The 25,880-nt window shown below is 47.0% G+C and overlaps 1 protein-coding gene across 1 annotated transcript in view; it reads left to right on the top strand.

Annotated features, from left to right (window-relative positions):
- Nucleotides 1-25,880, top strand: part of GLDN (gliomedin) — a 600,890-nt gene that overhangs the window by 426,306 nt on the left and 148,704 nt on the right. Inside the window, exons 7-8 of the mRNA XM_078684820.1 lie at nucleotides 64-147; nucleotides 295-420. Of these exons, the coding sequence (XP_078540946.1) occupies nucleotides 64-147; nucleotides 295-420 (210 nt within the window). The remainder of the gene's footprint in view (nucleotides 1-63; nucleotides 148-294; nucleotides 421-25,880) is intronic.

The raw sequence follows: 25,880 nt of genomic DNA, 5'->3' as shown, positions 1-25,880 counted from the left end.
TCCTTTTATCAGTTCTGTCACTTCAAAAACAGTACTAAGCCAGATTTTTTTTTCTGTTTATAGGAGAATCGTGTGCAGTGCCAAACGATGGTACCGTGGAGCCAAAAGCAACTGCAAAACTTAAGGAGATTCATCCCCAAAAAATTGGTAATGTCATTGAATTTGCATTTATGTAGCGCTCACTGCCCCCGACGAGGCGTTGAGGCTCTGTGTAGTGTTTTATGTGTTTTAAAAAGAATTAATCTACCCGTGTAAATATGTTAATGCTCAAGTGCATGCGTTCTCCAATTACAGACCGTGTCATTAAGTCCATCGGAAGCCCCACTCATGTTGTGAAAACCAAGTACACAATTGGTGCATGGATGACAGAATCTGCAAATGTGAAAGACGAGCGGATCTGGATTGCTGAACATTTCTCAGGTACTGTAGCTTTAGCTGTCTGGTCGTTCATTGAATATTGCACAGATAATAAAGAGGGAGGGAGTTTAGTTAGCAGCGTGCACGGCTCCATCCCCTGAAAGTGGCAGCGGGGACTGTCCTGCTGTACGCAGAGCAATCTGCAGTACTAGAAGGGGGTTTATCCTCGTTTTTTTTTTTATAAACTACGCAACATACTATAACATCAGGGTGTTAAAAATACGTCATTGTGTTTGCAGGTGACTTCAAAATAATGTGATCCAAATATTACATATTTTATGCAGAATTTCAGCATTGACTTTTATTTTATTACTTCTAATTAACACAGAATAACAAGAATCGGCGGGTTGCAAAGTCAGCCGATCTGTCTGTGCAAACACAGACACGCAGCAAGGTTCCGTACGCACATTAGCATATCTCTTAGGTAACGGGTTGGCCAACCAGAGCAAGATTGTAATAACAACGGGCCTTATTTATGAAGGCCTTGCGCAGCCGGTGCGTCACTTTTTCCCATTTTAAAAGTGACGCAAGGCCTTCATAAATACGGCCCAACGTGCGGGATTTCGGTCATGGAGTATTGGTAGGATAGCTAGGGCAAACTTTGTGGAGGTCATGTGACGTCATGAACAAAGGGGCTGACTCTTGGCTAGGGTGACCAACTGGCATTGGTGCAAATTCAGGATGGTAAGTGTAAAAATTCAGGACAAAGGGTCAAAATTCAGGACACAAATTCAGGACAGGAGGTCAAAATTCAGGACAAAACTTCAGGACAATTGGATAAGTTTTACAGACACATCAGAGGTCGCGCAATAGTATATAAGTAAGCCCAGTCATATCAAAACATATTCAACCATTTTCAAACCTATCCATCATGTATCCTTCCATTTATCCTTTCACTCATTCATCCCTTCATCCATCCTTTATCCATCCATCCACACTTTCACCCTAGCCATCTGTACACTCATCCATCCACTCTTCTACCCATCCATCCATTCTCTCATCCATCCATCCATTTACCCTTTCACCCATCCAGCCAGTCACTCATCCTTCCACCCATCCACCCTTTCAGTCATCCATCATCCTCCCTTTCTCTCTACATCATCCCTTTCACTTAGCAATCCTTCCTTCCATCCATCCACCCACCCATCATCTACTCATCCACTCATGAATCCATCCATTGACCCTATCACTCATCCATCCTTTCTATCATCCATTTATCCTTTCACTCCTTCACTCATCTATTCATCCTTTAGCCCATCTACCCTCCCTTTCACTCACTCATCCATCCTTACATCCACCCTATCACTCATCTGTCCATCCATTCACCCTTGCACTTATCAATTCATCAATCCATCCATCATTTCACTCATCCATTGAGGTAACAGGTTTTTAGGAACCCGCTGGTGCCAGGGGATAACACCCGAAGACCTCTGAGTTCTCCCTTGTTCCGGACCACAGAAACACGGAGTCTTCTAGTTACCGTCAGATATCAAGTTTTATTGGCAGCTACCAAGTAACAGGTGTCCTAAAAACACGACAGCACGGGTTGTGTGTTATCAGGAGACTGTTCGTTTTTACAGAACCAGCCGTCTCCTTATATACAAAAATAATAGCTGCAAGCAAGAATTCCTGAGTTTATGATATGGCTATACACATATTTCTACAATAATACAAAAGAGCGAAGTCATGTAGGCAAGCCCCTATTTTAGACGTTCAATTCGTGATAGATTACCCGGCCAGGCCCGGAACTCCCATCAGATATCGACGAAACCCCAATAAAGAAAGGCACCTCCTAGTCATAAAACTGGCCATAAACAGGGTGCGTGGACAGGTGTGTGTGTGTGTAAAAACATGATCTGGATGTAGTGAATGGTTTGTGGTATGTTGTGCATCGATGCTATCGTATTCGGCCACTGGGCGAGGAGCTGCCCAAACAGGTTTGGCTAGAGGCAATGGAATCAGTTGGGACAGGTCAGGGGGAAGTCAAGGAAAGGTGGACGTGTCCTTTTAGATCAGACTCGGCCTTACGTAATTGACTTATCATGAGGGCAAGACACAAGATGGATGCCGTTCACAAAATGGAGTCTAAGGGTTCGGAACGGAAACTATGATTTAAGGGTGTTGGCATCCCCCAATCATGACGCAAATGCATAGGGGTGATGTCCTAATCATTATCGGTCTGTTGACACCAAATACGTCATGGGATATTGATATTTTGTGGCACGGGTATTGGATCTCGATATCGTGATAACAGTAGGGTCCAGAATTTCAGAACCACAGACCCTCCTTTTGCCCTTATGTAAGGCAATAACTCATGTTAATCTGAGTCTAAATCTGTATGAAGAAATTCGTGGAGATGTTGCTGTAGCATCATTCTGTTGCTCAGTTCGTCCCTTGACACAGGCTTCCGTACACATGGGGTAGCACAGAGGCCACATAGTGCAGGAGCGCACTGTACACACAGGCAGAACATAAACAGAAGCGCTAAGATCATCCCAATGAAGATCAGTGTTTTCCATCCCCAGGCAGTAATCAGTTCCCAGAACCACCCTAGCAAGGACCAGTCCCCTTTTTCTACGTGAAGGGAACCAGATATTTCATGTAGCTTAGAGATGGCCTGGTACACTGTCGGTGCATTATCAGGGATGAAAATGCAACAACTGGATTGGATCACTCTACACACACCACCACGATCGGCGAGTATGATATCTAGGGCAACTCGGTTCTGAAGGGTCATAAGTCGATCCGACTGAAGCTTGGTTGTTAAATTGCCAAGGGCTCCGGCCGTTTCAATCACGGCGGATTCAACTATCCTTGCTAATTGACGAATATTCCTGCTGTTCACCATAGGCCCCCAAAATGGCAGAAAACCCTTTGCAAAGTCAGCGAATTCCTGACCCGCGGTGTCGTCTTTACTCACGACACCCCTAGCTGTCCTTGTCCGATGGTAATCTGCTCTGGCCGTGTAGGTGGGAGGCAGCAGAAATGAGATAAAACATGTACCTGAGAAGTCAGGGGGCAACCATGTGTAGGCTTGGTCGTGGCAGACGAAATACGTGCCTTTGGCTGCTAAGAGTATAGGGGAAGTTCGGGAAGCGAACACATATGTTTCCGTGCATATGCTCTTTCCTAATTGTGCTTTGGGATCCCTACCGATACCTTGTAAAAATAAGTGACCTCGGTGGGGCACTATCCAAACTGGGCGAGATTTCTTTGCTGCCTGGCTCTCACTCAGGTAAACCCCATATTTAGTTACGTTCCAACGAGTGTAGGGACTGAGTTCATCTTTTGGGATCGTAAGATAAGTGTCGAACTCCCTACTCATATTTCTTATCCCTGCCACTAGTGCCTTGTTACTGGAATCGCTCTCAGTGGAACGGGTCGGGTATGGTTCTAGGGCGAATATGAACATGGTCTGGAAGGCCCACAGGGAACCATAATAACTGAATGGCAGGATAAAGTATGGGATACCCTTATCAGTTGTGTGTGGCATGAGTCCGCATATCCAACTGTTCGATGTGTTCATTATGGACTGGTGTTGGTGTAGAAGTTGAATGAATGAGTTATTTACAAATTCGAGTCTTCTGGCAGACTCGTGTTCAGGTAGAGGGTGAAAGGAGTGCGGAGAGAGAGTGGGAGGAGGCGTTGGCCGAGTGTCATTTGAGGAACAAGGAAACTTGAAATACGAATAGAGCATAACCAGTCAAGAACATCGCTATGCTACACAGCATTAAAACACATATTATCAGGAATCTTCTTTTGGACAGTATCGTGCATAATTGTTTTTCGAAGTTCGTGAATCTGATAGGTCTCTTTACCCTAGGAAACTCCATCCTCTAGTTGCTGCCCGCGGTGGTAGATTGATTCTGCCAGGGAGTGCGCTCTGTTCAGTCCGGGGTAACTCCCGTGGACCAACCAGAACCGTTGACCTAAACGTCCCCAGTTGCACTCCCCAGACTTCAACCGCGACCCTAGCAGCAGAACCGGATGGCGGTTCGAAAATCTAAAATGAGCAAGTTTCCTGAGAGTGAGAGAGCTGAAAAATCAAAAATAGTTCTTAGGGGAAAGGAAATTCACATTAGTTTGCCTTTTATTAGTCTCTTTGTCTAGACCTTAGATTGTATCGTCGTTTCCCAGGTACGGTGTGGTCTTCAAACAATGTCTCAGGTTCGATAGTGTCCAACTGCATAGACGGTGGCACAAGTCCTTGTAAAATATGATCACTCTCCTTTTCGGAACCAGTCTCTTTCAAACGTGCATCGCTGAAAGGGATGAAGCGAGGTACGGATTCTGTCTCAGAGTCGGCAAGTCCTTCATTGACCCACCGGTCGTATGGGAGGGGTAGAGGGACCCGTTTACAATGGGTCCCATGCACCCAGTTCTTTTTGCCTTCCACCCGAACAGCTGATCTCGTGGAAAGAAGTACCAGGTGCGGTCCGGTCCACCTCGGTTGTCCGTTGTTTGTGAGCTGGAAATTCCGCACCAAGACCCACGTGCCGGGTTCGATGGAGTGACCTGGATCGTCAGAGGCTGGCGGAGAGGAACTGTGAACCTGTTGGTGTAAGACACGCAATTTAGTTGTTAATTCGCACAAATAGTCAAGCAGTACGGGGTGTTCTATTTCGCTGAGTTTCTTTGGCCTTGGCACGCCCCAGACGTTGGCTGGGCGGCCAAACACTATCTCATGGGGGCTAAGTCCTAATCTGGAATGGACGGTCGTTCTGGTTGACAAGAGTGCTAGAGGCAAGGCGTCAGGCCATTTAAGACCTGTACAGGCTTGGATCTTGGCTAATTTGAGCTTCAACGTGCCATTGTAGCACTCTACTAGTCCAGCTGATTGGGGGTGGTTTGCAGAGTGGAACTTTTGGTGTATGCCTAGACACTCACACACTCTCTTCATCACGCGTCCTACGAATTCACTTCCGTTATCACTCCAGACAATTCTAGGCATACCAAATCTAGGGAAGAACTCTTTGACAAGGGCTTTGGCAGTTGACAAGGCGGTATTGTCCTTAAGGGGGTACGCTTCCACCCACCTGGAGAAGGCGCAAACAACAACGAGCACATATTTCAGATTGTTGCACCTCTCCATGTGGATGAAATCGAGCTGCAAAACCTCGAACGGGTACGTTGGAGGCGCAAAATGACCAGCTGGAGTTGGGGTTCCGCTACCGGGATTGTACTTCAAACACACCATACAGTTTCTGACCACATTCTCTGCATATTTTGGGATATTACTATTCTGCCATACTGGGGCCAATAGTTTACATATTCCTCTCGAACTGATGTGTGCAATTCCATGAGCCATTGTTACTACTGCAAGTACATATGCGTTAGGTAATAGCCATCGCTGGTGTTCCGACAATTCGACCCAACAACCATTCGCATCTAATCTACCTGTACTTTCTCTCCATCATTCACCTCTTTCTCAGTCGCCTCGGCTTGTATAGATTTCACGCTTTCAATGGTGTCCTCACACATTCCCACTTCAGTAATCCAACTAGCGGGACCTACAACATACATCCGACTCATCGTGTTCCTTGCAGTCTCTTTCGCAACCTCGTCTGCAAATGCATTCCCGCGGCCAACATCATGCCGAATCTTTTTGTGTGCACTGCATTTCATAATTGCAACTTGTAGTGGCAAGGTCAGTGACTCAAGGAGTTCATTAACTAGCTGACCATGCTGTATCTTTGCACCATGTGACATAAGGAACCCACGTTCACGCCACAATCTCCCAAAACTGTGAGCCACACCAAAGGCGTATTGGCTGTCAGTGTACACATTCACTCGCTTTCCTTTCGCCAACACACATGCTCTTGTAAGTGCAATTAGCTCTGCAGCTTGTGCAGAATTGTGGGAAATGCGCGCGGTCTCTATAATGGTGTGTAATGTCGTTACGGCATATGCTGCAGTCGTATCACCATTCGGCAATTTGAAACATGAACCATCAACCCATAAAGTATCGTTGCATTCAGGAAGGGGAGTGTCCTGTAAGTCTACTCTCCCTTTTGTCTCTTCTTCTGTCCTAAAGCAGCAGTCATGTTTATCAATCTCGTCTGTTTCTGTCGGGATGGGTAGTAGCGTAGCGGGGTTGAGTGTATCACACCTCTTTATGTGGATGTGACTTGCTAACAGTGTAAGTTCGTAACTGGATAGTCGAGCGCTAGTGATATGTTGTGTCTTCGTTCTGTTTAGCAAAATGTCTACTGCATGCGGAACCATAACGATCAGAGTATTATTCATGACTAATCCAGCAGACTGTCGAATGCAGACAGCTGCTGCGGCGGTAGCCCTCAGACAACTTGGTAGGGCTTTAGCCACAGGGTCTAGAGTTGCCGACAAATACGCGCATGGGCGCTGTTTGTTCCCAAAGTGTTGTGTTAAGACTGATAATGCACAACCTTCCTTCTCATGGACGTATAATGTAAAAGGCTTACTGTAGTTGGGGTTTCCCAACACAAGGGCCGAACACAATGCATCACGCAACTCGTGGAAACTCGTCTGACAATCTTCAGACCAGGGCATAGGATTGGGCGTGTCTTTACAGAGTAGTGCCAGCAAGGGTTTAGCTAGTAGTGAGAAATTCGGTATCCATTGTCTACAGTACGATGTAATGCCCAAGAAGGCTCGAACCTCTCTCTGTGTCCTTGGGGCACTCAGTTCTGCAATTGCCTGTATTCTTTCTGGTGTCAGTCTCCTTCCCTCCTTCGATAAGATGTGACCTAAGTAGGTTACTTCTTGTCGACAAAATTGTAGTTTGGAAAGAGAGACTTTGTGCTTCATGTCACATAAGTGACGCAATAATGACAACGTTGCTTGTTTGCAAATTTCTTCAGTGTCTGCAGCGATCAGCAGATCGTCTACATACTGAATCAGAGTTGACCCATCTGGCAGAACAATAGTGTCTAGTTGTGTTTTCAGGGCCTGACTGAATATTGATGGGCTTTCGCAGTAGCCTTGAGGAGCGCACTTGAAGCGGAAGCTTCGTCCTCCTAAATTGTATCCAAAAAGATCCCTACTCTCCTCAGCAATCGGGATGCTGAAGAAAGCGTTCTTCAGGTCAATCACCGAGAACCAAGCTGCTGAAGCTGGAACCATTGTCAATAAAGCAGTAATGTCGGGGACAACTGGAAACTGCGGGATAACTACCTTATTCACTTCTCTGAGATCAATCACGAACCTGTACACAGGCGGTTGTGAAGGATCAGTACGTTTTAAGATGGGCAAAACTGGACTGTTACAAACATTACCTGTTGTTTCTTCGATGACATCTTTGTCAATCAGATCATAAACAATCGTCAACAACGCCTTTTCGCATTCGCTAGATATTTTGTATTGGGGAATACGTGGCAACCTAACGTTGGCTTTCAAAGTTATGACATACGGTGCTATCTCCAAACGACCGACATCATTAGAACCATTTGCCCAAAGTATATCAGGAAGTGATGACAATTCAGTTGGAATATTTTCCTTTGACAAATACATTGGAGAAATGACTTTCTTACCTAAAGTAAGTTGTACTCCCAAGGGAGAACAGTACAAAGTCGCATACAACCTCTTTAGTAAATCCAAACCTAACAAATTTTCACCGCAACCTGTTGTCAAAATGAGGGGTGCTTCTAATTCGCATGGGCCAACAGAAAGTGATATAGGACTAGAGATCGGGTTTCTAACAGGGGCGCCAGAGAAACCTACTGAGACATTCATTTCGCCAGACAAAGGTGCGCCAGGAAGTTTCGAGTGCATAATAGAACTTTTTGTAGCACCAGTATCCAGCAGAAATGGCTCTGACACTCCTGAGGCAATCACCTCGACATAAGGTCCATTCTGATCTACTGGAACTGAAACGACTCCCTCTCTTTGTCCATGGCTGTCCTAGCAATCGTTACCCTCATTTTCGTGTTCGGTGTAATAGTCGTCAGCATAGTACTGTGCTGACCTAGACGATGCATTATTCTGTTGGTCAAAGCTGTTCATGGAATTCTGAGGCGGAAAAGAAGTTGTATTCTGGGAGAAATTTCCACGGCCCCTACCTCTAGGGGCATGTTGAACACCTCTTCCCCTTACACCTGAAACGCCGTTTAAGCGTCGCGCAAGAGCCGGACAATTACTTTTGAAGTGACCTTCTTCCTTGCAATACGCACATTGATTCGGGCCATACGGAAGACGCTGATGGGAAAAGTCGTTTCCTTGCGCGTTTCTCGAATACTGCTGTTGTTGTTGATAATTGGGCTGACTAGCCATGCGAGGCGGATAGGCCTGCTGGAGAAGAACTTTAGTTTTTAAATCCTTCGTCTTTTTGTCTGCCTTATCTAGCTCATCTTTGCGCCTATTTTCATAGTACTGGGCTGTTGCTAAAATTTGTGCTGATGTAGAGACAGCCCAAGCACTCTCTGAATCTTTTAGTTTATTACACAGTTCAGGAAGTAAATTATGTACGAATTTGTCTACAAACAATCTTTGACCACCCTCGGTAGCCATATCCTGACCACTATGATCGGTGAAAGTCTCCTCAAATCTCATGAAAAAGTCAGACACATTCTCATCTTTCTTCTGCTTGCACGCAGATAGCTTATCCCAGTTTACGCGTACTTCAGGCATTATTGTTTTCATGTACGCGATAATCCTACCGGGAAGTTCAGCTATTAACGGCTCAGGTTTAAAACCACCAATTTGTCTAGCATCTGTAGCGGTAATGTTTGCCCATGAGTCACCTAGTTCTTGGTCATGGTTCATATGACGGATTTTACTCCATAAAGGATGTGGAACAACGTTCCCAAACAACATGTCTACATCCGCTAAATTCATTATACATGAGCTTGCAGTTTGCGATAACTCCTTATAATACCCAGTCGGGTTTTTACGGGGATCAGGTAGTGTCTGCTTGAGCGCTAAAACTTCTGATCTTTTCCAGGGGACATGTACCCATACACGCTGGAAATGAGGCAGAATTGGTGGATTTGCATTCGCATCACCTTCCCTCCAAACCGGAGGAACCTCTCTCATGGGGTACTGTCTCGCTCTTTTCCTACCTGATACGTCGTCTTCGTGCAATGATCTAGAGACGTTTCCCTTACTCCTATAAGAGAGCAATAACTCTATCGCTTTCTCAATATCTGCGCCTACAATCATACCTTCATGGAACTTAAAGCGCGTACGCCATAGTTCGTCCATTGTGTATTTGGGATCATTCGTCTCCAAATCTTCGTACAGATATACACACATCTCTTCGAATACGTGTCTCTGAGTGGGTGCATTCCATTGACGGAAAACTTCCATAACATGCTGAACATCATATCTAACAGTATCCGTAATCCATTGGCGGGCTAGTTCATTCAGCACTTTTCGTTCCTCGTAGTCAGGCAGTTGACTACGTGACTGTCTATCTTCTGTTTTAGGGGTCGTTTTAGGCGACCCAAAGAAAGGTGAAAACAGACTAGTGACGGTACCTGTCACTCTTTGTCTAGTAGAAGGAGAACCTTGCGGAAGGGCAAGTGCATCGGAAAAGACATGCTGAGGCAAAGAAGAAGTAGAGACAATAGCAGAGGAAGTTGGAGCGGTAGCAGACGTAGTATCATAGAGAATAGTTGGAGCTGTAGGCAAAGTCGTAGAAGTAGATGGAGCAGGTAGCAGAGACGGCGGCCTTTGAGAAGGCTGCGCCGGCGAAGTAGGAACCAGCTGAACAGTAGCTGGCGTGTGTGCAAGAGCTGTGTTACGTGCGCCGGGGCGCGGTATAGTAAAACGCTTTGGTGGTGCCGTAGCGTCTAACGCATACGGTGGAGGTGAGCTTAATAAGTGGGACATTAATGGATCTTTCTCGGATCTCTCCTCTTGACCTTGTCCCTTATGTGGTAACATCGGGTAGCATTTATCTACTGCTAGTTTCTTGCTCCTAAGCATTTGTTCGTTTTCTTGCTCTTCCTCGTTATCCCTGTATGCAATGGCAGCTTGCACCATTGACATTCCTCTTTTATTCTTTTTTGCTAATTTTATTTCTTTCTGTTTGGCTTCTTTGCGCCATAAGCGAAAAGAGTCAAACATCGCCGGCCGGGCTTTTTTCTTGAACAATTTGACCTCTAGGTTATCTAATATTTCTGAATCAAAACTACCATATTGGGGCCATTTTAAAACACCATCCTTGCGGGTGTATTTTATCCACACTTCTTTATATGTGATAGGACCTACGCCGTGCTTTACATAGAGCTCATATGTTGGAGTTCCAATTGGAGGAACCGGACAAGAATCCTCTAATCGGGAGTCCTTACTACAACCAAGACAAAACAAGTTTCCAAGTCTGCTAAAACCAGGCATCTTTGCTCACTAGTCTAGCTTCAAACTTCAAAGGATTATCTGTTACGATATTTCTCGTGAAAACACGAGTCCTTCGGCTTTGGGGCTTGCAAGTACCAAATCAAAGCGTATCTCAAGGATACCAAAAACTAAGGACAAACTAAGGACTGGGAGACGCTCCACTTATACTTAACTGAAGTATTTGAAGATCTGTGACGTCGCTAGAAGACTCGTCTATCGTTTCGCTCTACCAAGGATCACTGGGTCCAAAACAAGGCGATAGTCAGGGCAGCAGTCCTTCGTAGCCGTCGGGACGCGGGGAACCTCGCAGCAAAGACCTTCGGAACCACGTCGACATACAGGGGTCGCTGAAGTGATTTTCACACGAAGCTCCTCACGAACATCTGGCTTGGACCGTCGCCGCTTGATACCGCCCCGAGTTGGGCGCCAACTGAGGTAACGGGTTTTTAGGAACCCGCTGGTGCCAGGGGATAACACCCGAAGACCTCTGAGTTCTCCCTTGTTCCGGACCACAGAAACACGGAGTCTTTTAGTTACCGTCAGAGATCAAGTTTTATAGGCAGCTACCAAGTAACAGGTGTCCTAAAAACACGACAGCACGGGTTGTGTGTTATCAGGAGACTGTTCGTTTTTACAGAACCAGCCGTCTCCTTATATACAAAAATAATAGCTGCAAGCAAGAATTCCTGAGTTTATGATATGGCTATACACATATTTCTACAATAATACAAAAGAGCGAAGTCATGTAGGCAAGACCCTATTTTAGACGTCCAATTCGTGATAGATTACCCGGCCAGGCCCGGAACTCCCATCAGATATCGACGAAACCCCAATAAAGAAAGGCACCTCCTAGTCATAAAACTGGCCATAAACAGGGTGCGTGGACAGGTGTGTGTGTGTGTGTAAAAACATGATCTGGATGTAGTGAATGGTTTGTGGTATGTTGTGCATCGATGCTATCGTATTCGGCCACTGGGCGAGGAGCTGTCCAAACAGGTTTGGCTAGAGGCAATGGAGTCAGTTGGGACAGGTCAGGGGGAAGTCAAGGAAAGGTGGACGTGTCCTTTTAGATCAGACTCGGCCTTACGTAATTGACTTATCATGAGGGCAAGACACAAGATGGATGGCGTTCACAAAATGGAGTCTAAGGGTTCGGAACGGAAACTATGATTTAAGGGTGTTGGCATCCCCCAATCATGACGCAAATGCATAGGGATGATGTCCTAATCATTATCGGTCTGTTGACACCAAATTTGTCATGCGATATTGATATTTTGTGGCACGGGTATTGGATCTCGATATCGTGATAACAGTAGGGTCCAGAATTTCAGAACCACACCATCCACCCACCCACTCACTCATCCACCTTTTCACTCATCCATCCTTTCACTCATCCATCCACCCTTTTACCCATCCATCTACCCTTCCACCCATCCAGCTACCCTTCCACCCATACATCCAGCTATTTACCTTTTCTCCCTTCCATCCTTCCACCACTCACTCATCAATCCATCCATCCTCCTTTATTATCCATCTATTCAATTTTTCATTCATCCATTCACCCTTTCACTAATTCATCCAGCCATACACCTATCCCTTCACTTACTCACTCGCCCACCTTTTCATATTAATTTTGAGCTGAGCCTTTTTCAGCTACAGGAGCCATTCCTGGACTGGGACAGAAGCCACCCAAAGCAGAGACAGGATCCACCACAGGTGGGGGGGCAGGGGGAGGACAGGAGCCATCACTGGGGGCAGGGGGGGAGGAGTAGGAGGGGGAACAGGATCCACCAGGGTGGGCACAGATGTGAGCATGCGGTATTTTAATATCATCTTGGTCGCTTCCAGGGTGGGGTAGGGCTCCTCACCCCCTCCTGGAGAAGACAATGAGAAGTCAGTCTCTCTTTCCAAAATTTTACTTTTGCCACCCCCCACTGTGATGTACAGTACTTAAAGGAGATTCTCCAAGAGAACTGATTTAACTGAGTGTTCTCCTTACTTTGTTAATCAGTGTGGGTGTGATTGTGCCATTTCTTTATTTTATTACATTAAAGACTTTGGGGCAGATTTTCAAGCCCCTTGCGCCTCTTTTACGCCACCGTTGCGTCACTTTTGTGACGCAGCGGCGGCGCAAAAGATGTGCCATGGTGCGGGGTATTTACAACGTGACACATCTGGGAGATGCGTCACGTTGTAAAGCCCTGCACCATGAGGAGGCGTTCCGGTGCAGGGGGGGGCGTTCCGGCACAGGAACGCCTCCTAAAAGTGGCTGAGTGAAATCTACAAGATTTCACTCAGTCACTTTTAGGCCAATGCTGCATCAAAACCCTGCACCTGCTCGAAGCAGGCGTAAGGCTTGACGCAGCATTGGACAGATAGGGCACCCCCGAGCCTTGCTGGAGCTGTGTCACGCTTGCGACGCAACTCCAGCAATGCACCGCCTTTACAGCACAGATGCGTCACGCATCTGTGCCGTTTTTGCCCCATGGTGCACCGCATTGTAAATGCGGCGCACCATGGGTGGCGGAGCTGCGGCGCATAATAACTGGCGCATCCCTGGGGATGCACCAGTTATTGTAAATCTGCCCCTTCATGTTTGAAGGATCGAGGTTTGTTTATAATTTAGTGACAGTAATTAAGCTCTGTGCTGTGAAGAGAACCACGTGCTGCCTCGGTGTAATCCAGACCAGTTGTAGGATGTTTGGGGCCCTGGGCAGAAAGGAAATGTCTCACACAAATTGCAGAGACATGACACATTCAGGGCTGTTTGCATATGAATAGATGCCCATGCTCCTGAAGCTGCAGCTCCTCCCTCTCAGTCACCTTCAAGCACCTCTTAACAGCTCATCAAGGTGACTGAGAGGGAGGGGCTGCAGCTTCAGGAGCAGGGGCATCTATTCAGATGCAAACAGCCCTGAATGCGTCATGTCAAGTCAAGAAGGGAGGTGAGTGGAAGCTGTGCCGGCTTTAGGGAGGTGCGACCGTGCCTGGTTAAAATTACGGACAAATGGTGTCCGTTAACGAATCCTTCACGGACAACGGACAGATGGCCGAAATTATGGACTGTCCGTCCGGTTGGTCACCCTACTCTTGGCGTGCATGCCATTCGTGGAACCCGCGAAGCACCCTGGAAATGTGAGTAGTTGTGGCACATCAAGTGTGTCATGGTCATTAATGCAAACAATGCATATGTCCCCCAGCTCCCTGTTCGCGAGCAGAGTGGTGTCTCTTGGGTCTTCACTGTGTGACTTACCGCTTAGACGCTATACTTAGGGGGAGGATTGTGCAGCAGGGATTCCTTCATCATCCTAATAACTCTGGTGCCAGAGAAGCTAAACTAGTCTGTATCACTGGTACTCAATGGTCACATGTGACTTAGGTTTGATTGACGCGTTATATAGCCTCTCAATAGCCTATTTCTAGAATTAAATGCAGAAATAAGACGCTGACGGTTTCATGTTACTTTGTTCGAAGCACAACTGGTGTCACCAGTCAATTCTGTTTGCACTCCAGAGGGTTTCATATATCACCGGTGACAACTGAAGACAGATGGGCAGCATTGCAGCAGAGAGTCAACACCAGCAGGTCTCATTCGTCAAACTGAGTGAATGTGATTTTTTTCAAATGAGTGAACGATGCATGATTAATGAGTAGACACTGATTACACAGCTTCCATTTCAGAGTTCCTATCACAAACCCTTACCCCCCAAACCCATCAAAATCTATATAGTACATGAACAGGTTACTTTCCAGAGGAGAGTTTTTTTTTACTGGTAGTATGTGTTGTAGGAGGGCAGGGAGAGTTTGCTGTAGACCTCTCAGGCAGGGCTGTGGACATGCCCTTCAAACAGTACATCACAATAATGTAAATAATTGCTCCCTGTACCTGACATATCCACTTAAAGATGACCAGAGTGATAAACCACCTAGCCCAGAGCACAGCCAGCCTTCTTCACATCCTTGCCCACTGAGAAGCCCAACAGTTCATCAACAGAACAATGATGTAGCTGTACATGCTCAAATCTCAGAAGCCTTTCTCCTACAATATTGCTTAATTTGTGCCATTTTCCTAATGAGTTTTTTGTTTGTTATTAGATAGCTATAGGTGAGTAATCCAGCATCTAATCCCTGGCGTGTCCCGGTGGTACTGAAAATACACACCCTTTGGGAGAGCATATTTCCTAAACCACTTTTTGCACACTTATATAAGAAACCTAACATCTTCCAGGTATCATTATTTCATGTAGCCTGGACTCCCAAGAAACAACCAACATGGCTGAGTTGTATTGCTCAGCATTAAAGCTGTAAATCTGAGAATACCCAACATCCTATCAAAACCCTCTTTCTTAATGTCTTTCAGGTCATTCCAATGCCTTTAGTGGTCTAGATGACAGCATTGGAATGGAAAAGTCCCACGCATGGTGATGGGTGCAAACGTCTGCCCTGAGTGCCCCAACTGTAATGATGTCTGTATCCCTGCTGCTGATTATTGTTGTCAGGGGCGAACTTGGATCATGCGAGTGCCCGATGACATAGGCCTGTTTAACGGATTGTGTCTTGTTCGACCGGGCGGGGCACCAAAAGCACTACCTTCATAGTGTTAAAAGTCTACTGCCTTTACCAGTAGTTAAGCTGCATAAGTGCAGAGGTGGCAGCATACTGTCTAGTGATCAAAAGGAGTGAACAAGACCTTTTTAAACTGTGTCACTGGAGTGAGGCCTATGAGATCACTCATTTAAAGTTTCACTGCTGTGTGCTTAACTCACCCTTTGCGTAAATCGGATTGGTGTGTAGTGCTGCACAGTGTGTGTGTGTGTGTGTTATATACATGTGCTAGGTGTATGTGTGCCTGTGAATGGTACATGCGACTAAAAGAAGGGGAGCTCCAGGTCCCCAAAACTGTCAACTTTTAAGCAGCCAGTCCAGATGTTCTAAGAGGAGAAGCTCTGGAGGACATCTGCATGTGACCAGGACTGTTGACGGAACCTTACAGTCTCCCAGCTGAGTGAGGGGACATCAACCAGGGAATCCAGTACCACCTTATCCTGATAATTGGAACCAAGCAGGCTTGTCTGCTTGCCAAGACCAGTGTGCCCTGTGAGGGAGCATAGATCCCTGGAGGGAGCAAAGTCCAGTGGAAGATCCCCCCCCCAATTTGATCTCTGAAGCCAGGTGTAAGTAAAACAGCTTTTGCACCGATCGGGTCATAGCCGCGTACAAAAGGAAGTCCGCTACCCCGTTTGCCAGGTAGGGCCATCCGTGAAGATTACCGCCATGCAGATCGGGCTGCTAACCCATGTGTGGAGTGAAGTCGGTGACCCTGTATGCCAGGTGGGACCACCACAATGATTGCTGCTTTGCTATTCGGGCAGTATCCTGTGTGTAGAGAAAGGGCGTGATCCCGTATGCCTGGTGGGGCAACGAGGAAAAGGCAAGGAATGTGCTGTTGTCGAGGCCATTGTTGAGATGAAGAGGCTACAATGGAGACTCATGCAGGTCAAGCCCTGACTGAGGATTAGCACCAAGAGCATCAAATTCCTCTCCTACATCCCTCACATTAGGAGAATCCAATGAAACTCCCCAACATCAGAGGAGCGTCGAGGACCCCCAGGCTAACGCCTGAGCAGGACTACATGTGAAGAACATGAGGATACTAGATCGCCACCATGCAGGCCTTTGTGTGAGGAACTCCGAAGACAGCCACTGCAGCTTTAGCGCTCGTGAAGCGGGAGCACTTGCAGACTCGCAGGCCCTGCTGATGTAAGTAAGACTGATTTACGGGGCAGACAGTCCCTGGGTAACTTGCTGCCACATAGCACTACGATGCTGGAACACATCTGACTTAATAAGAGTTGGAGTGGGACTTACCTTGAATGTCCCCTATAGTGAATGGGGAATTGGGAACAACCCCTATCGCTAGCAAGAAGGAGTGGGACTCAGAAACCAACCTTTTAAAACACTCGAGCCCTGACCTCAGGGGACTGGGTGTATTGTTTGTGAATGCTGTAGTTCATTTTGTGCTGAAATATATATATATATATATATATATATATATATATATATATTTCGCTGAGTTACCCCTTTGTTGGTCGGCACACCCAGGAACTCTCCATTTCACAAGGTAGGTATGCAGGCACTATTTCCCATTTGGGCGACGCATTTCGGGCGGTGAACGCCCTTCATCATGGGCAGGGTGAGACAAATGACGGCAAGGAGCAACTGACCAGTATAATCCCTCTTTTTATTTCCATTATTGTACCTGTTGATTACACCCAAAGCATTCTGGGAATGGTAGTGCTCCAATCAAAATCCAAGTATGGGCGCCATCACAAAGTCACTTCCTCAAACAATCATAGGGAAAACCATGTCCTGCAACCCCCCAGTTCCATTACCCGGCATCTCCTGTTCAACACCAGCTGCACGTTTAGACAGCCGGCGGACCCACGAGGCTGCGAAGGTGGAACTCCTCATAGCTGACGCTCCATGGAATCCCTGCTCCGTGTGGCCAATTCATCCAGAGGCACACGGACCTCCGAGGCACAGGTGGTGGCGCCAGACTGTGACCAAGGGCTGGTCACTATTTTATTTCGCTGAGTTACCCCTTTGTTGGTCGGCACACCCAGGACTACTCCATTTCACAAGGTAGGTATGCAGGCACTATTTCCCATTTGGCCGACGCGTTTCGGGCGGTGAACGCCCTTCATCATGGGCAGGGTGAGACAAATGACGGCAAGGAAGCACTGACCAGTATAATCCCTCTTTTTATTTCCATTATTATGGCATGGATGGGGCATTACCGTTATTCACACTAAATTCAGCATTCAAGGACCGGCTGGACAACAACGCACACAACTGCAAGGAACTCTTCAACATCGTGAAAGAGCTCTCCAACCCCAACGCCGGAATCAACTACATCACCCCGTCGCAAGACCTCTGCAACTCCCTCGCCTCCTACTTCCACAACAAGATCGCTGACATACACAACAGCTTCAGCCCACAAACAACGCTCCCCACGACCGCACCAACGCCCCCCACCACCACCCTCAGCGCCTGGACCCAGATCAACACAGAAGACACCATCTGCACGATGAACTCTATCCACTCCGGATCTCCGACAGACCCCTTCCCTCACCACGTCTTCAACAAGGCCGACGCTGTCATCGCACCCCACCTGCGGGACATCATCAACACCTCCTTCGACACCGCCACCTTCCCTGAGAGCTGGAAGCACGCCGAAATCAGCGCTCTACTAAAGAAACCAACAGCGGACCCCACCGAACTCAAGAATTACCGCCCCATCTCGCTCCTCCCGTTTCCAGCCAAAGTCATCGAGAAGACCGTCAACAAGCAGCTGGCCGCCTTCCTCGAGACGAATGGATCCCTCGACCCCTCACAGTCTGGCTTCCGAGCCAACCACAGCACCGAGACCGCCCTCATCGCTGCCACCGATGACATCCGAGCCCTGCTGGACAACGGTGAAACAGTAGCCCTCATCCTCCTAGACCTCTCCGCGGCGTTCGACACTGTTTGCCACCGCACCCTAGTGCAGCGCCTCAGCAACATCGGAATCCAGGAAAAGGCTCTGGAGTGGATCATCTCCTTCCTCGCTGGAAGGACACAGAGAGTACGCCTGCCACCGTTCAGATCTGCAGCCACGGAAGTCATCTGCGGCGTTCCTCAGGGCTCCTCGCTCAGCCCCACCCTCTTTAACGTCTACATGAGCCCCCTTGCGGCCATCGCACGCCAACACAACCTCAACATCATCTCCTACGCCGACGACACCCAGCTGATCCTCTCCCTGACCAACGACCCCGCCGCCGCCAGAACCAACCTCCACGAAGGGATGAAAGACGTAGCCGAGTGGATGACGACCAGCCGCCTGAAACTGAACTCAGACAAGACGGAAGTCCTCATCCTAGGCTCCTCGCCCTCCGCCTGGGACGACTCCTGGTGGCCCCCTGCCCTGGGCACCGCATCCAAACCGACAGACCACGCACGCAACCTGGGCTTCATCCTGGACTCCTCCCTCTCCATGACCAGACAAGTCAACGCCGTCTCCGCGTCCTGTTTCAACATCCTGCGCATGCTACGGAAGATCTTCCGGTGGATCCCCACCGAGACCAGGAAGACGGTCACCCAGGCCCTCGTCACCAGCCGACTGGACTACGGCAACGCCCTCTACGCCGGAACCACCGCCAAGCTCCAGAAGAGACTCCAGCGGATCCAGAACGCCTCAGCCAGACTCATCCTCGACATCCCCCGACGCAGCCACATCTCCGGACATCTGAGAGACCTGCACTGGCTCCCCGTCAACAAGAGAATCACCTTCCGTCTCCTCACCCACGCACACAAAGCCCTACACGACCAAGGCCCGAGCTACCTCAACAACCACCTCAACTTCTACGCTCCCAAACGCCACCTCCGATCGACCAACCACGCCCTCGCCGCCGTCCCCCGCATCCGAAGAGCGACAACAGGAGGAAGGTCCTTCTCCTACCTGGCCGCCAAGACCTGGAACACCCTCCCGACCGACCTTCGCCTGACCCAAGACCACCTCTCCTTCAGGAAGAAGCTCAAGACCTGGCTGTTCAAGCAGTAGCGGCACCCCACCCCCCCCCCCCAAGCGCCTTGAGACCCTACGGGTGAGTAGTGCGCTCTATAAATGCCTTGATTGACTGATTGATTAAATCAATCACCTGCACCATCCCTGGGGAAGAAACCCCTGCAATCATGGAACAAATGAATTTCCAGCTCCCTAACTGACGATAATACCACCATCAGAGGCATCCTCGCGTACAGACTGCCAGGACCACGAAACTGCCTCCGCAACAGCATCACGGAATTCATCACCCTGCTCACCATCGAAACTGAACACTACGTCTTCCTGGGAGACCTCAATTTCCACTTAGTTGACCCTAGTGACACCAACTCCACCAACCTCTTGGAAAGATTGGACAACCTCTGACACAAGCAGCTGGTCACTGACCTCATGGACAAAGCAGGAGACCTGCTGGACCCCATCTTCATGTCCAGAAACCAGAATCAGATACAGCCACAACTCTGACTTACCTGGTCAGACCACTCCATCATACACTTTCCCATTTCCAAACTTGTCTGCATCACCCTCAAACGCCACAGCACCCTCTTCTGCAGCTGGTCCAAGGTCACTCAACAACAATGGACCGATGCCCTGAGCACCTCACAGCTCAAAGACGCCACCAACGTGGCTCAATCATTGCAAAATTTCAATGACTGGATCACTAGCGCTGCGGACCGAGTCACCCAAACCAGCCAAAATGCACAGACCCACCTAACAAGCCAGATGGTACACCCCAAAACTCAGCATGTCTAAACACAGGTAAAAACAACTGGAAAGAAGATGGCACACCAGCAGGAACCACACCGATCCAGCAAATTTCACATCCACCCTCAATGACTACCACAGCCAGACCAAAGCCACAAAAAGAAGCCCTGCCCCACTGGATCGAGACAAGCACCAACCAAGCTAAGGATCTCTTCACCATTGCCAGAGTACACTTGTCCATCAGACACAGAAAACTCTATACCCTCCTCACAGGAACTCTGCATCGCCTTCACCGGCCATTTCCACAGCAAGATAACTACCTGCTACAAACACGTCAATCCACAAGCCTCCAGCCTACTCAGCCATCCATCAAACACCACCGCCGACCACCCACTCACTGCATATGGACAACTCAGCACACCAAACACAATCACTCCATCCACTAGGGCGCACCAACCGACCACTGCCCCAACTGACTTTTCAAATGCGCAAGGGACGAGATCAGCCACCAACTCACCACCATCCTCAACTCATTGATCACCAAAGCTATCTTTCCCGATGCATGTAAACATGCAGAAGTCAGACCCCTCCTCAAGAAACCCTTGGTAGACTCCAAAGATCTCCAGAACTACCATCCTATCTGATTGCTCCCTTCCCCTGCCAAAGTCCTGGAGAATGCCATTAAACTCCAACTCACCGAACACCTGGAGAGAAACAACCTTCTGGATCCTTCCCAATCAGGTTTTAGAGCCAACCACAGCACTGAGACAGCCCTGATCTCTACAACAGACGACACCCACACCCTTCTCGACAGAGGAAAATCAGCTGTCCTGATCCCCCTTGACCTCTCCGCTGCCTTCAACACAGTCCCCCACCAAACACTCATCGACCTCCTACACCAGATTGGTATCACAGACAATGTGCTCAAATGGATGGCATTCTTTCTCACAGGATGCACACAGAGTTCGCCTCCCTCCCTGCACATTGTAAGCCAAGCACACCATTGGCGGCGGCCCCAAAGACTCATTACTCAGCCCAGCACTCTTTAACGTGTCTCCACTTGCAGAAATTGTTAGATCACACAACATCAACATCATCTCCTACGCCGATGCCACTCAGCTTGTTCTCTCACTCTCAGCCAGCCCAACATCGATGAAGACAAACTTCCCCAACTGCAAAAAGATGGTTCTCAACCTGGATAAAGGACAACTGCCTCAAGCTCAACGTGGACAAAACTGAAGTTCTGATCTTCGACAGTCACACCGCCCTATGGAATGACTTCTGGTGGCCAGCAGAACTCAGGTCTGCCCCCACGCCGACAGACAACACCCTCAACCTTGACATCATCTCCAATGGAAAACTTACCAGGAAATTTCAGGTGAACGCCGTCTCTTCAACCTGCTTCTGCATGCTCTATAAAAAAATTCAAGTGGATCCCCATGAACACCAGTAAGAAGGTGTCCCAGGCCCTCATAACCAGCTGACTGGACTACGGCAACGCACTCTATGCAGGCACCACTAACAAATTCATGCAAAGACGAGACAATCCAGAACGCACCACCAGACTGATCCTCAACCTGCCCAAAAGAACCCACACCACCCAACACCTGAAAGACCCCCACTGACTCTCAATCCAAAAGAGATGCCACTTCAAGCTCTGGAACCACGCCTACAAAGCCCACCACGACCAAGCACCACCCTACTTGAAACCCTGCCTGTACTCCCACAGCAGTGGATAAACAGGCAGATGAGGTTCCTTTCTGGCCCTGATGCTCATTTCACAGAAATTAAACCTCAACGGGAAGCACTTACAAATATAATCATAGCAGGTGTCCCCGTTGAATCTCCACTTCTGTAAACGACAAATGATCCTAACTTCCTGGGATTGGCGAAGGCAAAGCAAGTGTGTTTCTTGACAATTCCACATTGAAAAACTATCTTAAATCCTTGGTGAAGGTGAATGGATCATTGATCTATCGAAGTGCAATCTGTAGTGACTGTGATGTGTGGGTTCTTTCTAGGCCTTTCCTGGTGAGAGCAGAGTCCATGGTTCTTCCTTTAAATGACTTTGAGTATGGGGCTAGAAGTAAAAATAAATACTCAAATTGTGTATTACAGTCTCCTGCAATAAGTTTCAGGGCAGTTTGATTTAGATGTTTCAGCATGTCTGAGAGGTGGTCCACTGTCGGAGATTAGCTATTTGGATGCACTGATCTGACATAAATATTGATGAGAGCAATATAACATGGGTTGAGAAATATTGCTATCATCAATATTTATGTCAGATCAGTACATCCAAATAGCCAATTGCCGACAGTGGACCACCTCTCAGACATGTTGAAACAACTAAATCAAAATGCCCTAAAACTTATTGCAGGAGAATATAATACCCTATGTATTATCACCCGATGAATTTAGATAAATTGCTGCAAATTCTTGACTTATCAACTAGATCGAGGGTCCTTAAGCAAGCTGCAATATAACTGACTGCAGTGGCAACGCAGCTGGAAGATTTAAATGTAGAATATGGCCTAAGGATAGTTAATGGCAACACTAGATCGACTCCCCCATCCAACTTTCAAAAGAGACCCAATTACTAGTATTATTGATTATATTTTGCTGGATCAGCACTTAGGCCTTTTCTGGTGGACACGACTATAATATCAAGACCGGATAGTGATCATCAAGCTTTGAGCGCCACATTACATGACTATAATACCAAGACCGGATAGTAATCATCAAGCTTTGAGCGCCACATTTTTTATTCTATTTTATGAGTTTAAATTTGGCACCTGTAATTTTCAAAAACTCTACAACAGGAGAAATGTTAAATGGGCTTATATATCGGCTAATTCTGTTGTACAGAAACAAATACATGAGATATTTGAAGGAAATGTATGTTCATCCGCTAGCACAGAAATGCTTAAGTCAGAAATTGTTACTGTGCATTGTCAACTAATGAATCAACTGAGGCCCCTCTTTGAAAAAGTTGGGAAAAAGGGGAGTCTTCTCCATAAAACCTCACCCAGCTGGTTCAGCATAAAATGTCAGACAGCAAAAACTGCCTATTAGAGGCTATAAGGAAAGGTAGCCAGACTGAATTAATTTTCATCTGAAAAAGTTATAAAAATACTTTGACTAAAGCTAAAAGAAGGTGAGAGGCAGAACAGTGGATAGAACTCACTAGCACTCTAGAGAAGTAGAACATACAGGCTTTCTGGAAGCTCGAGGGAGATAACACACAGGAAATTGATAATCACTTAGAGACAATAGTGCAGCCAGACAAGTGGGTTGCGCATTTTAGGAACCTCAATAGGGAATGGGGTCAAGAAAAGGACCAGGATGGGAATGAGGGGGAGGAGATCTCAATAATTATTGAAGGGGGAGGGGACATAGCAGAGAGGAAGCCCTCATATTTCACACTGTAATGGAGAAGGCTTTAAAACAAGGCTTTAAAACAAATCAAGAAAGAAATGGCTCCTGGGTTGGATGGTATCCATGGTAATTTATTGATGTCACATATTGAAGTGTGGGTTCCTTACCTTACCCTTTTGAGCAATGCTATTATGAGGGGAAATAATATCCCATCTACCTGGCTTGGTGCTGTTATAATCCCAATTTTCAAAAAAAGGAAATAGAGACTTGCCCTCTAACTATAGACCCATATGTTTATTGGACAATAGCCAACAAATATTGGGCAGGCAAGTCCTGACAAGTCTACAAATTTGGGTTTCGGTCACGCAGGCAGGAACCAGGAAAAAAGTTAGCACTCTCTATCAGGTCTTTCGCTTAATGGTGCTGTGCTGGAAGCATGTCACTTTGAGGAGGGATCACCAATATGTTGCATTTATTGACTTGAGGTCAGACTTTGACCTGGTACCAAGGGATAACTTATGGTACTGGATGCCTATGGGATACCTGGATACCTTCTTTGGACCCTAAGAGTCTTTCATACTAATAATTTTGCAAGGGTGAGGTGGAACATGGGTGGCGACCTTACTGACAGGATCCCTGTTAGACAGGGAGTAAATTAGGGAAGCATACTTACGCTGGCACTCTTAAGTCTCTACATAAACTGGGCTGTTAAATGGTTATCTGGATGTACTCATGGCGCACCCAAGCTAGCAGGAGTCCCAGTCCCGATCTTACTATTCACAGACGATACTCTGCTTATTTCCAGAACTCCCATTGGTCTTCAGTTGCAGTTGGACTCCTTTGCTGCCTTCTGTACGAAACAGGGGCCTTTAAATAAATCCATCAAAAACAAAATGTATGCGGATAAATACACACAGATCCTTTACAGCTAGAATGGGGATTGGAGATTGAAGGCTCCCTGATAGAACAGGGTACACACTTTGACTATCTAGTTATAAGATTATCGTATACCATGACCTGGGGACATCAAATGGAGAAGAGCAAAATAGCTCTTAATCAGAAAGCACTCCTGATTGGGAGGAAACATGAGGCTATAGCGGATTATGCAGATTACCAGCCCTCCCTATATATAGAGCCAGAGTGGTAGCTGTAGCCATCTATGGGGTAGATGTATGGGGGTATACTGATTCAACTGTTCTTACAATCGTAGTGCATACATTTATCATGAGCCTGCTAAATTTACCATTGAGTACACCCATGGTTCCCTTTTGGCTGGATTTAGCTTTAAACCATATGCATATGGTGTCTCTTTTAAAGCCACTGTGTAGTATCGCCTTGTAAATAATGAAGAGTCAGGTTGATGTTGAAGAAGCAGAGGTTTTAATGTAAGCTTCAATCTAAAGACCTCATCCTCCAGAGTCCAGCTGACAAATGGTCTGTTACTAAGACTCAGCATTCTAAGTAAGTCCATTCCACACTGGAACATTAAGTCTGAGATAAACATGGAAGAAAGCTATAGTGGAGAATACCACAGCACCTCCCTCCCATCAACAATACATAAAATTAAAGATTTGGCAAAAGCAAAATACAAGAGAAAAATTAACCTCTTATTTTTAGGAAGTAACAAATCCATTCAAGCGTGAAGAACCAACTCTCACCCTTGTGGACCTCCTCACTTCACCAGTACATGAAGGTATGGATGAAGAAGGATTAGTGTCCTGAATGAAACTATTAGAACGACAGACAACAATCCTACTGAGATTCCAAACCATGTGGTCTTGAGTTCTGATAGCGTTCCCTAAAACTTTAATAACTTTCATAGGTTTACTAAATTTGGAGACTCCAAATTTCCTTTCAGGAAGCTTGATCCTTACCACATCCCCCACACACACAACAGTTTTTTTAATGGCTTTCCTTTCATCATACTCACACTTCCTTCTAACCATTTTCTCTAACTCTTTCACCTTCCAAGTAGTAGAGTCACGTGTGTTATCGCAAGAGCCTCCAGCTTGACCAAGTTTACTTAAAATCCAAGAGGGTTTGAGAGGGGTACAGGCAGATCTACCCTTGAATAAGATGAACGGAGTAACACCAGTGGAAGAGTGTGCGGTGAATCTGTATTCACAGACTTTCTTTTCTACAGCCTCCTCCCAACAACTCTTAGAAACAAGGGCTAACTGCATCGCTTCCTTAAGAACTTTAATGAATCTCTCAACAACACCGTTGCTTTCTGGATGATATACGGCAGCACGCTTGTGAACAATGCTCCTCTCACTCAAAAACTTCTCTACAAGCGCAGAGGTGAACTGCACCCCATTGTCGGTAAGTACTGAACTTGGTAAACCCTCATGAGCAAATAGTCCATCTAGAAACGAGACAACTGAGGCAGAATCTACACGAGATACAATCTTTATGAAGGGCCATCTAGAAAACATATCCACACACACTAGAACATATCTATCCTGACTAT

Source organism: Lissotriton helveticus, chromosome 3_2 (genome assembly GCF_964261635.1).
Source record: "Lissotriton helveticus chromosome 3_2, aLisHel1.1, whole genome shotgun sequence".
In the NCBI taxonomy this organism is placed as follows: Eukaryota; Metazoa; Chordata; class Amphibia; order Caudata; family Salamandridae; genus Lissotriton; species Lissotriton helveticus.
This window is presented reverse-complemented; position numbering and strand designations above follow the sequence as displayed.